The sequence below is a fragment of the Porites lutea genome, chromosome 12 (assembly GCF_958299795.1).
Source record: "Porites lutea chromosome 12, jaPorLute2.1, whole genome shotgun sequence".
NCBI classification, from domain to species: domain Eukaryota; kingdom Metazoa; phylum Cnidaria; class Anthozoa; order Scleractinia; family Poritidae; genus Porites; species Porites lutea.
The window spans coordinates 16,865,790-16,879,722 of NC_133212.1; the positions used below are offsets into that span (position 1 = coordinate 16,865,790).

Sequence of the window (13,933 nt, forward strand, 5' to 3'; positions counted from 1 at the left end):
CATTGATTGTACCAACGATAGAAAGATTTGTTTTATATTTGTTCCCATCAATAGAAAGCCTCTCCTCATCAGCAATGCCAGCTGATGTCTGTTCTTGGTATAATAATTCATCACTTGTTTCTGAATATAAAACACCAGATGCTGACATTTCAGTTAAATCTCTAGCTTGCTCCTCTACATGGCAATTATCGTCATGTAAAACAGTTTCACTTTGCTCAGATGCCGTTTCTGTATCTTCGTTTACCAATTGGACATATCCATACTGGTTTGAGAACTTCGCGTCATCCGATTCATAGCTTCCAGAATTACTTTTCTCAATAGAACTTGAGGCATTACTGCCACCTGAACTCTCACTAGAAGCACAGTCCCAAACAATTACTTTTTCTTTATGTTCATCAATAACACTGTCATTGTTAACACCTTGTAAAATTGTTTGAGGCTGATTAAGATTCGACCCCTGGTTTGTAATGGCTTCTGCAGCTTCTATTACACCACTGACACTATCACTATCGCTGCTATCATCACCACTACTAGTACTGCTGTTCTTTTCATCTGAGATGCATTGTTCAGATCCTTGGTCAGACAGTGCCTCTTCCTTGATACTAGGAAATGGTGCTTGAAACCTCTGTCTTGTTGTCAGTTTACTGTTGGGGTCAGTTGCGCTAAATGATGCCAATTGCTCAGGTTTTGTTTCTACAAAGGGAAAAGTCACATTAGTTAATAGTTTTTGTTTCAGACTTACATGTAGGGCAAAACAATTCTTCTTTAAAAAAGGTGAAAGCCAGTGCAAATCAAGATTTTGTCTAATAACACATTCTTTCACTTATTATTGAATTACACAGAAAAAGTGTACAAGTGTTCTTCTTTAAACTCTTTAATTAATTAAAAATGAAGGGATTGTTGTTAAGAAGTTGTTGACATTGATTTCTGTTCTGGACATCATTATCATCCTGAATTACTCACACCCACCTTCTTCCTTCTCCTCAAACTCATCTAATAGCTTGTCAAGGTCTACTGGAACAAAGGGACTAGCCATACTACCTCCCACTTATCAACAGCTTCTGAAGGGATTACTGAAGGGCAGTGGTAGTTGATCAATCATACCTGTAACATCAAAGTTTGGAGCAGCTTCAAAATACCCCACTACCTGTCAGAACACTTCAAAGAACAAGCATAACACAATAGGGACCTTTGTTATTGACATACCTGCCAACTATCATGCATTATGTGCGAGTCTCATGCCTGCTGACTAAAGGCATTGGTCTCACGCATCAAGAACTATTTCTCATGCCTGACTCACAAATCCGGACAAATTGTTCTTTAATACACGATTCACGACAAAAATTCAATTCAATTTCCACAAAAATATTCCAAAAGGACCCTTATATACATGTATATAGGTTGACTAAGTTGTATCCTAACTGTTTCAGAACATGCTAAAATTGTTGCCTTTTAAACAGCTTTGGGGATGCTCAAAGGTCATCAGAACATCTTTGTACATTTTCTGCAAAGACTGGAAGTCTTCAGAAAATTGTCAGAAATCTTCAGAAGTTGCTGGGACAAAAATCTCATGTGTTTGACTCAGAGAAAGTATATATTCAATGAGATGCAAATAAGAGGTGGGGTATTCTCAAGTTAATTTAGGTTCCTTCTGCGGAACCGAGGTGCAGATTATGTAAAACAAAAGATATCAAACAACCAAACAATAAAGCCCACAGGAAAACTATATTGTTTGGTTCCTTTGATTCTCTTGTGATGATGGTACTTGCAGAAAGACACGAAGTTAACAGCATAAAGTTGTAGCTCAATGTATATTTTGTAGCTACTTTTTTTACCTCAGATAATTTTTTGTTTTTCTTTTGTTTTTGGGTATGGTAATGTATGCTAATGAAGTTGAAACAAAAGAAAAAATAAAAATTACCTGGGATAAAAAATTAACTACAACATATATAATGTACCTATGAGGAGCAATGCTGTTAGTAGCTTAGACTGTACAAAAACATACCTTACTTCATGACGAAAAAGTGCACTTCACATTGATTGAATGCCAGTACAGGCTGTAAGCTATACTGATGAGCTACAGTTGTACAATTGAATTAAAGGTACATGCACCACAACAACAACAGTAACACACATAATAATGTAGCTTTTGAAGAGATCTTGCAGATTATAACATAACTTAAGATGCAATGGCTCTAACACAGCAATAACATGGCACAAAAAGTGACTGACGTTCATTTAAATAATAAGCTTACCTCTTCTTCCACAGCTTATATTTCCACAGCCCAGCCATTGTGAAACTGAAAAATATAATTTGCAGACCGGCCAGCTCTCGTTCAATACAAAAGTATTAAGTAGTGTCTTAGGCAATAAACACAAAGAAATCTTCATCCTTCCTAAGACGTAAACATTACCAGCGATCAACGGTCAACACAAGCTATTGTGTCAGGTGATTGGTATTAAAAATGACAATACAGGCCGGATTTGACATTGCGGAGTGACATTGCATATCTGTTTCAAAGAGAATGGAACGATCGATTCCTCAAATAACAGATCTCCACTATTTACTGGAAAATTGCACACCACAGCGTTCAATAAGCACTACTAACGTATTGCGAAGCAAATATTCGCAGCCAAAAAATGGACTAGCTTATTAAAAAGCCCTCCATTCACTGGTCACTTGAACTTTGCATAGATTTTTGTCGTTTCAGCCCTGATGTATTACAAAACCTTGTAAAAGCAACCGAAATTTCCACAGCTAACCTTGTGCAAGACCTTAGTAACTCTGCATATTTCATTTCACGTCAGTTCCTTGTAAAGATGCGACATTTTCCTCTACCTGCGAATCTTAACACGACTGCTACGTAAAAATAAAACACAACTAATTGAGCCCACTAATTATTCAGCGGTCCTGAGATGAAGGAACAGACAGGCATGTAACCCACAACAAAAAGTGCCCGCTGGCAAGGGAGGGCACTTCACGAGCGTTCCATCTAGGGTATTTGAGGTGTAGAAGCTCTCCACCCCCCCCCCCCCCCCCCCACAAAAAAAAATTGCCCAGCCGCCCTGCAAAAAAGACATTGCACACACCGTAACATTTCTCAGAATTGTGTCTCAAAATGCACCAGATTGCATCTCAGCGCACATCCACTTCAAAAAATTTCCGGGGAGGCATATCCCTTTGGCGACTGGGGACTTCTCCCCCAAACGATAAATCCCTAGGGCTATGTCGCGCTAAAAACTTTTTTCTAATCAACTGAATTCCACAAATAATGGTCCAGTTTTGTTATTCATAACTACATTTAGGCATTGACGACGCACTACCCTCTACCCACCCCACGAGGCACGACTCACGATCCACCCACCACCTCCCAAATAAACAATAGGGACCTTTAGCAACGACGACGGCGACGGCAAAGAAAACGTCAAAAGGTGATGTTACACGGGACGATTCGCAAAGAGGAGTTTTTGCGCAACACAGCGTTGCAATGTTGGAACAATGTTGCAACCATTTGAAGCCAATGTCGCAACAATGTTGCAACGCTGTTTTACGCAAAAAATCGTCGATGCGAGTCGCCTCGTGTAACATGAGCTAAAAAACCAATATAGTCAGGTCTCTTAGTGCAAAATATAAGCCGGATCGTTACAAACGTGACAAAAGTGTCAAATTTGACACAGAGCTTCCTTAGCACCTGCCGATTAATACTGGAGGGGGTGCCCGTTACAAATGGTCCTAATTACAGATAAAAGGGGGGGGGGGGGTTAACTTTCCGCTATAATAGCAGATTGGGTTCCCTGTGATGTGTACTCTTCTTGTTTGATGTGGCTAAAAAACATTTGTGTCAAATTTTTAAGTTATTAATTTGGTAATGTTTAGTTGTTGTTACACTATTCAAAATAGTTTTACATGTACATAACACTGACTAGTGCCCAGTCTCCACACGGTAAATTTGGCCATGTTCACTGTGTGGCTATCAGTGTCACTGCTAAGACTTGCCAGTGATAATATCATTACATATTAATTTAACAGATCACAAAGCCAGCCTTTAAAGATGTCATACAATAACATTAAACCCAAATGTATCATATCCTAAACGACAGAATCGTTAAATTTTGACATGCCACATGAACGACCTCATGAACCGTAACTGACAACGCGCCCACTTTGTAATTGTGCAGCTAAGATTAGATTATAATTTGATTCATTGGTAACCCTGTCATTAAAACATGTCAACCTCGTCCTCAGGGGGAAAAGGGGGAGAAAGGGTGGCACAGTTGGCTAGTGCACAGCCTTCGGTGCGCGAGGTCCCGAGTTCGATCCCCGGTGTCAACACATCCTTATTTCAGCTTCTCTCCTTTCTGTGTAGCTTTGGCTAGCTTTAAATACCCTTAAAACGGCCGAGCATTGATGGATAGAGAGGGGTAAAAGGAGCGCACCGTCCTCCTGGTTTATCAGTTATTATTACCTTCACGAGTTATTGACCTAAAATATGGTCGCTGTACCTTTTTCTACCTTTTTATTAAGCCCTGGGGACGAGGATGTAAAACAGGCTTCTCCAGGAATTTTTAAAACTCTATTTTTTACACATTTACATTTAAAAAGAAGTGTATGAGGTCCCCGCATGCCTAGACACCTGTACGGAGCTCATTCACTTCAGAGCCCTCGCACCAGAGTGTTAATGGTAGGTCTATACAGTCTTCCAAAAAAAAAGGAAGGTCGTCGTGTTCGTTACAATTTACAAACAAACTAACTTCAGAAGAGCTGAAAGTTACAGGAACAAGGCCTCTTTTAGCCAACCAATGATACATCATTTATGAAAATGAATGTATTATTTCATTAATGCAATTAGGGGAATACCCCGTGGTTACGAAATCTTACGATCATGAATTCCTCAAGAGCAATTCAGTTACCACCTTTCCCCAAATAATGCTGGGGAAAATTACAGAAAATACCAAAAAAAGCAAGAATCAACAATAATTATGGCCTGGTCCCTTATAATAATGGAGTGGTCATGGTAAAAAAAACCATCACTGCCCCAACTTTGACCACTCAAACAGATTTTTGACAGATTACATACCGCAAAACTTTGCATTCACTTATGCCTATGTTGCCACACCAGGAGCCTAGAAATCGACTCCTGGTGACACCTTGTTTTTATTGCTGAATACCATTGTAAAGAGCTTTACGAAATATTTTGTTAGTAGGAATGTTTTGAAGAGGGTCTCAATGGGGTGGTGGTTTTTACGGTTATCGGCTAAAATTTTGGCTCTTTTACGGCTATCGGTTAATTTTTTTCAGTTACGGTTGACAAAAAAGTAAAAAATTAATTTCTTTTGTTTCAAATAGTTAAATATTAATTATCCTGTATTTTTTGTATCTTTAAAGCAAAATAAAGGTCTTCGGATCATCTCGGATGAAATAAGCAATTCTTTTCAAAAATTTTAACATTTGATAGATCATACTTTTCATAAAGTATTTCATTTCTAATATTATTTTACACATAGATATGTCAATAGTCAATTTAAAAATAATCAAATAATCTTTGTGAAAAAGCAAATTAAAGCAGACACGCGAGCGCCCAACTCAAGGCCGAGGCGCGACATTCATTTATAACAGAAATGGTCTTTTTCACACTAGACACGGATTATTCGTGTGAGACGGGTTATCCGTTTGATGATTCGCGTAAGATAGGTAATAAGTCTTAATTTGAAAATGGAATAGTTTTAATATTGAATGAACAATCCCCCTGACTTTATCCATCAATTTTGACGGACAATTTGAAGATGGATTATCCATTTCAGAGAGAGTGTGTACAGCAGCCCCCTCCCCTCAGAAAAAAATCGGAGAAGGGGTGTCTGTGGGGGAGGGGGCGACTGTTCACAGGCTAGTCTCAGACGAATGATCCATTTCTAGCTCTAGTGTGAAAACGGCCAATGAAAAAAGTTCCCGTGTCCAGTGTTTTTAATGATAGCGAAGGACTGTACAGAACGACTGTTTGCCGTTGACTTGTCCGTAGGCCTCATCATTCCGCGCGGCTAATGCGTTTCGGGTCACGTGGTCCGAGGGTGTTCGCCACCGAAATGCCTTGACTGAGATTGCGTGGGATAAAAGCTGTACAGGGACTAGGCATGGCAATGTCTACCGTAGCGTCGGAGAAAAACAGGAAATTGTTGTTTATCAGCAACGTGTTTACAGTGATATCTCTGCGTGTTGTTTCACTAGTGTTTTCAAATAATAATCCCCAGTAAGAAGCCACACTTTCGCTATGGAACAAATTACATGTAGTTCCCCGAGAGAGCGACGGAAATGGAGACTAGATCTAGGTCACAACTTACAGGTGCTTGGCGTAACGTGCGTACGGAGTCACAGTACCCCCGCCCGGGAAATAAAAAACGCATTCCGTAAGTGAGTGTAGCGCCTTCCTTAAAATTAACAAATCTAGAGAACAAATTCCTTTACGGTTAACTCTTGTTTACCGTATTTACGGCTAACGGTTAAAAATTTTCAATTATTACGTCTATCGACTAAATTTTTGGCCGTTTTACGCCTATCGGTTAACCCCATTGAAACCCTCTTTGAATATGATTGAAATTTAGGGATGGTGATAAAAACGAAGACAAAAAAAGTCACAAAACGAGACGCATGAAACCACCGCAATCTTATATTCGTGTTACACCGATCTAATGGCTCCTTTGGCTGCTATGCTGACGTTTTTGAAGATGGAAGTAGTATCACAGCTAGTCCCGGGTTAGGTATACCGTTTATTACCAGTTCCACGGTTCCTGAGACTTAAAGCCTGTTAACATAAAGGTGAGGTAACCTGCTTAGGTGAGGTAAAAAATAACCCTCCTTTACATGCCATCTTACAACCCCGCCATCCTGGTGTGCACTTCCTCAAGATTATTGAATGGTCCCTAAGCATGTAAACAAGAAAAATGCTGGCTACGCTCACTTGCTGCTCTTGCTGGAACCTTCAGTGTTGTGGCTTTCTATTGTTACCTTCAATAGATATGTGAAGTCACCCGGCGCCAAAGTGAATTTTGCGCGAATTTGATGTATCAGGAATCCGACCCCGAATAGCCTGGGTTACCTCACCCTGAAACGTTGACATGGCAAAATTTGACCTCAGCTGAGAGGGTTACCCGGTGTGGTAGACCAGGCTACCCACCTTTAAGGGTCACCCCACCCATCATGTGAACGTGATGAAATTAAAATGAGAGATTACATGGACAGGCGGGTTACCCCACCTAAGCGGGTTACCTCACCTACCTGGGGTCCCCCACCTCCATGTAAACAGGCCGTAAAAGTTAGCCCGGCCCCCTTTCTACAGTTTCAGCAGTTAAACCATTCACCATTTTTCATTTGAGTCAATCTTGTACCACTTGAGTCTCACTTTTACGACTTGATAAGCTGTTTTTTTGACACAAGTGCTTCAGTGCCAAATATAGAGGCTTCATGATAAACTGTGCTGTTTTTTGAAGCTTGGGCTAACTTGTTTCCTTTTTTCGTTTATGAGATCAGATTCTTTTTTGTTTGTTTTTGCTTTGTAAAGCTTAGACAAACTGCGGGAATTGTAAATGATATGACTTGTGCCACGATGCTTGCTCTCTGTCAAAACATGCACGTGCGTCTGGCAGATAAAGAGAAACTGAACGGCATCCAGGCCTATGTTAAGCTGAAAAATTAATTACCCCCATTAAGAAAGAACTACTTTGGGTTCTGTCATTTCGTTATTATTTGGTGTTCATGAGCAGCTGCCATAAATCCCTGATAATATGTGATACAACAGACTCTTTGACAATTTCTTTTTTCTGTAATTTTGTGTGTGAATCGCTAGGCCATAAGCTTTCTTTAGCTTAAAGTGACATGTAATGACAAATAATACTTGATAAATAAGGCTTAGGCCACACAATAAAGCCTCCTCTAATTGAAATACATTAGAAAAGGAGGAGAGAACCCCAGAAGTTGAGTACTTGCAAGTCATGAAGCAAAGACGAGGCCATCTTAGAAATGACTTATGAAAATGTGGGCGGACTGTGGACTTGCTTTAAAGGCACAGTAATAATCAACTTAATTATACAATCAATAAGCTAATAATGGATAGGAATGCCAGATGTTCGAGTGAAATTGTTGTTTACAACATGAGAAGAGCATTCTGAGTGATTTAAGGTATTAGATAACAATTTTCAATCAAGACACCACAGGGACCCCAGCAGGTGAAATTTACAATAATTAAATCCTGTTTAGCACGCTTCAGTGGCATATTTGCATTGGGCACCCCCTCTAATATTCATTGTTCTGCAATAAGCTATCACTGTGCAAAATTTGGTGCTTTTGTCAACTCTGTAACGATCCTGACCTTAAGAGACCTGACTAATAGGTTTATTAAGCAAAACAACGACTTTGCACGTGCATCACGCTTTTCCGCTGTACATTTCTTGGCCGTCATTGCACGACTGCGACGTGAAAATGCCTAGTTTTACGTTTTATGGAGAACGTAAACAAGCGACGACGAATTTTTCTTTCTCTTTCTAAACATGAGTGCCGTCTCCATGAAATTTAGTCCAGGGAATTTCGCCTACATTTGACGTTTTCAGCAAATAGCAGTAAACTTGACAGAGTTTGAAAAAACGCGAATTCAAGTGGCGTTTTCGCTGCTGTCGCCGTTGTCGATGCTAAAGCTCCCAGTGAGTAGAGCCGGACACAAGCGTCAGAGGAAGGCACTCCTGGCTCGCTTCCCGCTTGAAATGCCTTCGTTCGCCTGAAAAAAGTAGACTGCAAAACAGTCGGTTTTTTTCTCAAAATCAGTAAAGAAATCGGTAAAGCGCGGCGTAAGAGTCTTACGCGCGAGCCTCAGACGCCCGTGTGAGGCGAGAGAAAAAAAACGTCTCTCCTCAGTCTCGCTCTCTGTTTTCAGCCTCGTTCCAGACCTTTTGTTTGACTTCCGCGCGTACTTGAATTTACGCTAAAATACAGACTGTTTTGCAGTCTAGAAAAAAGCGAAAAACTAACGCCTGTTATGCAGGCTATCACACCTGGGCCAAGATCAAAGGTGGAATTTATGAAAAAACAAAAATAAAAACAAAAAAACTAGACTAGTCCAAAAGTAAAAAGGGTGGGGAAGGCCTTCTCTGTTTAAAAAACATTCGTGTTTTGAACGGAACGAATTCAAAGAGACTGTGTGGGCTGGTTAGCTAATAGTTGTCTCTTTTGAATCAATGCGTTCACTTATGAGACTTTTCACATTGATAATAAAAGTTAAAAGCAAAAACAAAAAACAAAAAAAAATGGGTGCAGTTTTATCGTTGAACTGCATTTATTAATAGGAGGGCATAATCCTGGCCTGAAAAATAAAAATCAGGTTTGGCAATTTTTTTGTGTGTGTGTAATTAACTTCAAAAGTTTTTCGTTTGCGGGAGTCTGTTACGGGAGCAAGATCTCACGACTTTGCTCGTTTTCCTTGACGTTTCCTTTCTCGCCAAATTTAATAACCGGTTTTTCCGCCTTAGAAATGGTTCACTCGCCCAAGATCTTTTCAAAGAATTTATTTGAAATCTTAATTAACCTTATACAAGTCCCAAGTGCCGCGAGGTGTACGTGGTAAACAAACCGGCGGGTAAACAACCGCCTTTGTTCTTGCAATTTGTTCTTGCTACATAGGCACGTGCAATAAGAAAATCCAATCAGAAATTATTATTCAAATCAGAACGTTGCTCCATGCCACATTCAAAAATTGGTCGCTTCGGTTGAGAAATCTGACGAAAGTTGCTCACGAAAGAGAAACAAGACGCAACCACATAAACTGGCTATCCGTCTTCCTCAGCATCACTACAAGAAACTAAGCTAACTGTGGAAACATTCTGGGATGTTAAAACCAGTGCCTGAGGTAAATTACTTGTTAAAGTTATAGTCAATTCGATGGACATTTGTACTGCCGTCGAGTCCAACTTCAAATTAAGTTATTTCGTTGTCGAGTGTTCTTTCTTTGAAAATAATTTATTTGTTCTCAGAGGAGAAATAGCAAGTAGAAATGTAAGCAAATGCTCAAGCAAAATTAGAAGTCCATGATTTTGAAGGCCCTCCGTACAGTATTAAAACTGAGGTCGTACACGTGGCTGTTACTAAACAATACGCAAAACTCAGTGGAGACCTCAACGTCAAGATGAAGAGGCCGTGCAAATGATGTCTTTCTTTTCTTCCATTACAGTTGGCTGCTAAGCAAAGGAATTTCAAGAAACTACAAATTTGATTCAATTCTGGCAGTACAACAGCGAGATTTTGAGGGAGGAGTTGTATCACAAAATGAGGCCACCGCGCCATTCAAAAAAGATGGACATAACCCCAAAAGCCTCGTAGTAAATTGTAAGAGACGTTTCCGTCGATTTTTATTTATTTAAAAAGCCGTTTACGTTTAACAGAATAAAGAAAAAGTACCGCATACCTATTAAACTGAAGTGCTGAAGATGGTGATGTAAGAGGCCGTGCTTGTCAAGTGTTAGGGAAATTTCAAACAACTTTTATAATTTCTTGTAAACTGCTACTCGTTACTTCCTTCAATTAAACAGGTTGGAACACCTCAATTATTGCAATTCTCGATTCTTATTATAGCTTATTATGAATGGGAAAAATTCGCGAAGATCGTCACGAGGGACAGATTCATTTGATGTAACTCATCACTCGAGAGATCCTCGCGTGAATACTTTGCGATACAGCCTATACAGTTATTGTGATGTTGAACATTAATTGCAAATTTATGATACTTATTATAGGAATACAAAAGATTGGCAAAGATTGTGATCAGAGCCACCCCCCATGTGACATAACTTCATCACGCACGACCTCTCGCGTGATCTCTCGCAACCGAGTGTCTTGTTACCAAGATGTTTGACATCGGAATAAAAAGAGTCGCAGCGATCGTCGCTAGAGCCCTGTATATGTTTGGTTAGGGTTTTTTTTTTTATTAAAAAAAGGCGTCGTGGTGCCTTGAAAAAAATTGCTTCTGGTCAGGGTACTAGACCCCTCCTTAGTCGTTGCTGAAAGTCCCTATTGGGCAGCCATGTTTTACTACTATTAGCTCAGCTTCTTATCTTTTCAATTTTCAGCCGTCAGACTAGATCATCTTCCTCGGGCACAACTCCAGATTAGACCATGAAAGCAACCAACACCAGACAACCAGATCGGAACCCAGATCAGACTACTACATAAGGCCATCTTCACCAACCAGACCACCAAATCAGACCATCAGATCATCAGATCACCACCTCCAATACAGACCACCAGCTCAGTTAACAACCCCAGACCACAGTAAACCAGCCTTGACTGCTCAGCTTCCAATCAGCACAGCATACCCAACTTCTTGTAATGGTACAGGTCAGGTGCATTCATTGTGGGTTGGGTCAAGGGGGGTATATAGAGCTCTGGATGAACCTTGCAAAGCATACTCTCCACACACGTTCGGCCTGAAGTTTCCGGACTTTTTTTCGGCTTAACTTAATTGTAGTTAGATTAGTTAGTGGGTTCCCTGGTCTGGTAAGGGCCTCCCCTTCCCTTTTTTCATAGGATGGGTTCCTTTGCAGGTGTTCGGTCAACAATAAGAGTTCGGCTTTTAGCGATAGGTTCGGCTTTTTGGATTCGGTTTGGCTTCTAGGAAACGATTCGGCTGCATCTTTTTACGCCTTTATCAGATGGACTTCGCCACCGCCGCGCCTTCATCGTCGTCGTTGTCGTCGTCGTTGTCGTCGTCGTCTTCACTTCCGGCTCCCGCTTAGTTGCGCGAAATTTGAATTGATCTATCACACTTCACTTGATAGTCTATGCGCTGGTCAAGTGAAGCTTTTATCGGCAAGGTTCAACCAGACAGTGATTATTATAAGACATAACGTAGTAAACTAGAGACTTCAGGTCATTCAGCTACAGTGAGGGGACCTGATTTGGTCACTGCTTACAAGCTCAATGGTCCCTCTGGTTATAGGTAGATAGTTAGTATAGTCTCGAAAATTCGGGTCTGCTCCTACAAATTTGGCTTTTAATGTTAAACAGTGCAAATGTGAAGTGGAACATGCACTTTAATGCGCATTTGCAGACCTCGAATTTGTGATTGTAGATCAGTTAACAGGTTTAGTCGTACAACAAAGGTAACCTGCGACCAGGCGTTTCTTCCCGCGAAGAGTCAACACCTTGTCGCAGGTTACTAGGGCAACATGGGACAATCCACACACCATAGGCTAGATCGTTTACAAATCGTAAGCGTAGGAAATCTTCGAGACCAATCTACGACGCAGTTTCACCGCTGGAGGAGCAAGAACAAGATATTATCCTGCGAAGTATTCACAAGAATGCTATTAGGCCGAATAATTCGGGGACACTCATGTGGAGGCCACCATATCTTGATATGCGTGCCCCTGAATGGCATTCAGGTGAAAACCTCGTTGGTTATAGATAGTCCTTCAATAAGTAGCAGGAGAGGACACTCTAGTTATGACATCGTTGACACTAAGACGATTTGATTTGTCTTCCTGTTAATTTTGCCTTGCTGGAGGGTTTTCTTCTCAGGAAGTCCTGCATTGCACAACGCAGGCACAGATCGTCTACAAATGGTAGGCGTACGTAGTCTTCACGTCGACAGTTTGCGGTTATTGGTTCGTTCTTCAGACGTCGTCAGCATTGTTCTACCTCCAACCACTGTGGAAGGACGTCAGGACTGCGACCAAATCCTATGCAGCACATTGTTTTTTCAAAGTATTTCTGAATCTTGTAACAAAAAAATGGAACTGTGAATAAAATTTATTTTATTATGTTGTTTCATACGTACTGTATATTGTGTCCAGTGCTACATCAAAAGAAGAGGCCGGCCGAAGAAAGAAGAACAAAGAACTTCGCGAGCCATAGAAAGATAGTCCACTAGTCCTGTTACTTAAGTAGGAGAGTTAGTTCCCTTTGCAGCCATGAACGGAGAAGAAGAATCGCGTCAGACCAAACTGAACAATGACGATAATGATGTTGATGATTACGACAACCATGATGATGATGATGATGATGATGATCGTTAACACTAAGAAGTCATATTGCTTCTATGAAAACAAAAGCAGGCGACATCTTATTGTAAACGACTTCATCATTAGGAAGGCAAGGTAAAGCCAGAGCAGACAGCATAGCGTAATTACTCTAAAAAGCTGTCTTGACAAACGTTGAGATTTCCATTAATAAAACCCTTTTTTCCTGTCCTCCTTCCATGTGGAAATGAATTTTTAAAAATTTTTAAACGAAACCTACAATTTTTTCTTAAAATTAATAAGCAATTTGACCGCGCGCAGAACTTTGATTTCATCTTATCTTGGATCCCACGTTCGGCAGTTGTTGTTGTGGTCACTGCATAGCGCAATGTTAGTTGAGACAGCTACTAATATTTAATGCTTATAATTTTAATTGGCCGGCCGGACTTCATCTTTGGAGCAACTCCAAGTCATCTACAACAACAACAACTACAACAACTTAACAACGTCGTGGACTATACATATTTACACCTTGGTCTATCGGATTGTTGGTCCTAGTATCTTCGGTCCTTTGTTGAGGAACATGACGACAGTGTACAGCAGCCCAAATAAGGTAGGGCTGATTAATGTTGGTACAACGTTTGCGCAAAACAGATTCGTTTAGTCTTAAATAGCGTACGGCAAATTACAAATTACAGTACCACGTTATTCTTGTAAGAAATTTCGTAGCTAACGCAAACCTTGCACCACATCAATCAGCCCAAGTAATAATGGCACAAGGTACGTGGATTTTTCTTTTCTTAGTTAGGCGATTAGAGTTTCGGTTCAGTCCATTCGGCTTTTTCCGGTTTTCGATTCGACTTTCGATATGATTCCGAATTCGACTTCGAAAAATGTGAAGGCTTGGTATCGACGATGTTTCGATAGCAAGCCGCCTGAT

At 40.5% G+C, this 13,933-nt stretch overlaps 2 protein-coding genes across 2 annotated transcripts in view; one reads left to right on the forward strand and one right to left on the reverse strand.

Moving 5' to 3' along the window:
• The window catches only part of LOC140953585 (zinc finger FYVE domain-containing protein 9-like), a 19,581-nt gene extending 18,428 nt beyond the window's left edge, over positions 1-1,153 (reverse strand). The window contains exons 1-2 of the mRNA XM_073402999.1: positions 970-1,153; positions 1-693 (exon numbers count right to left, since the gene is read on the reverse strand). The exon at positions 1-693 is cut by the window's left edge and continues 851 nt beyond it. Coding sequence (XP_073259100.1) covers positions 1-693; positions 970-1,036 — 760 coding nt within the window. The 5' untranslated portion in view covers positions 1,037-1,153. The remainder of the gene's footprint in view (positions 694-969) is intronic.
• The window catches only part of LOC140953594 (NADH dehydrogenase [ubiquinone] 1 beta subcomplex subunit 7-like), a 139,506-nt gene that overhangs the window by 22,251 nt on the left and 103,322 nt on the right, over positions 1-13,933 (forward strand). The gene's annotated exons all lie outside the window — the stretch shown is intronic.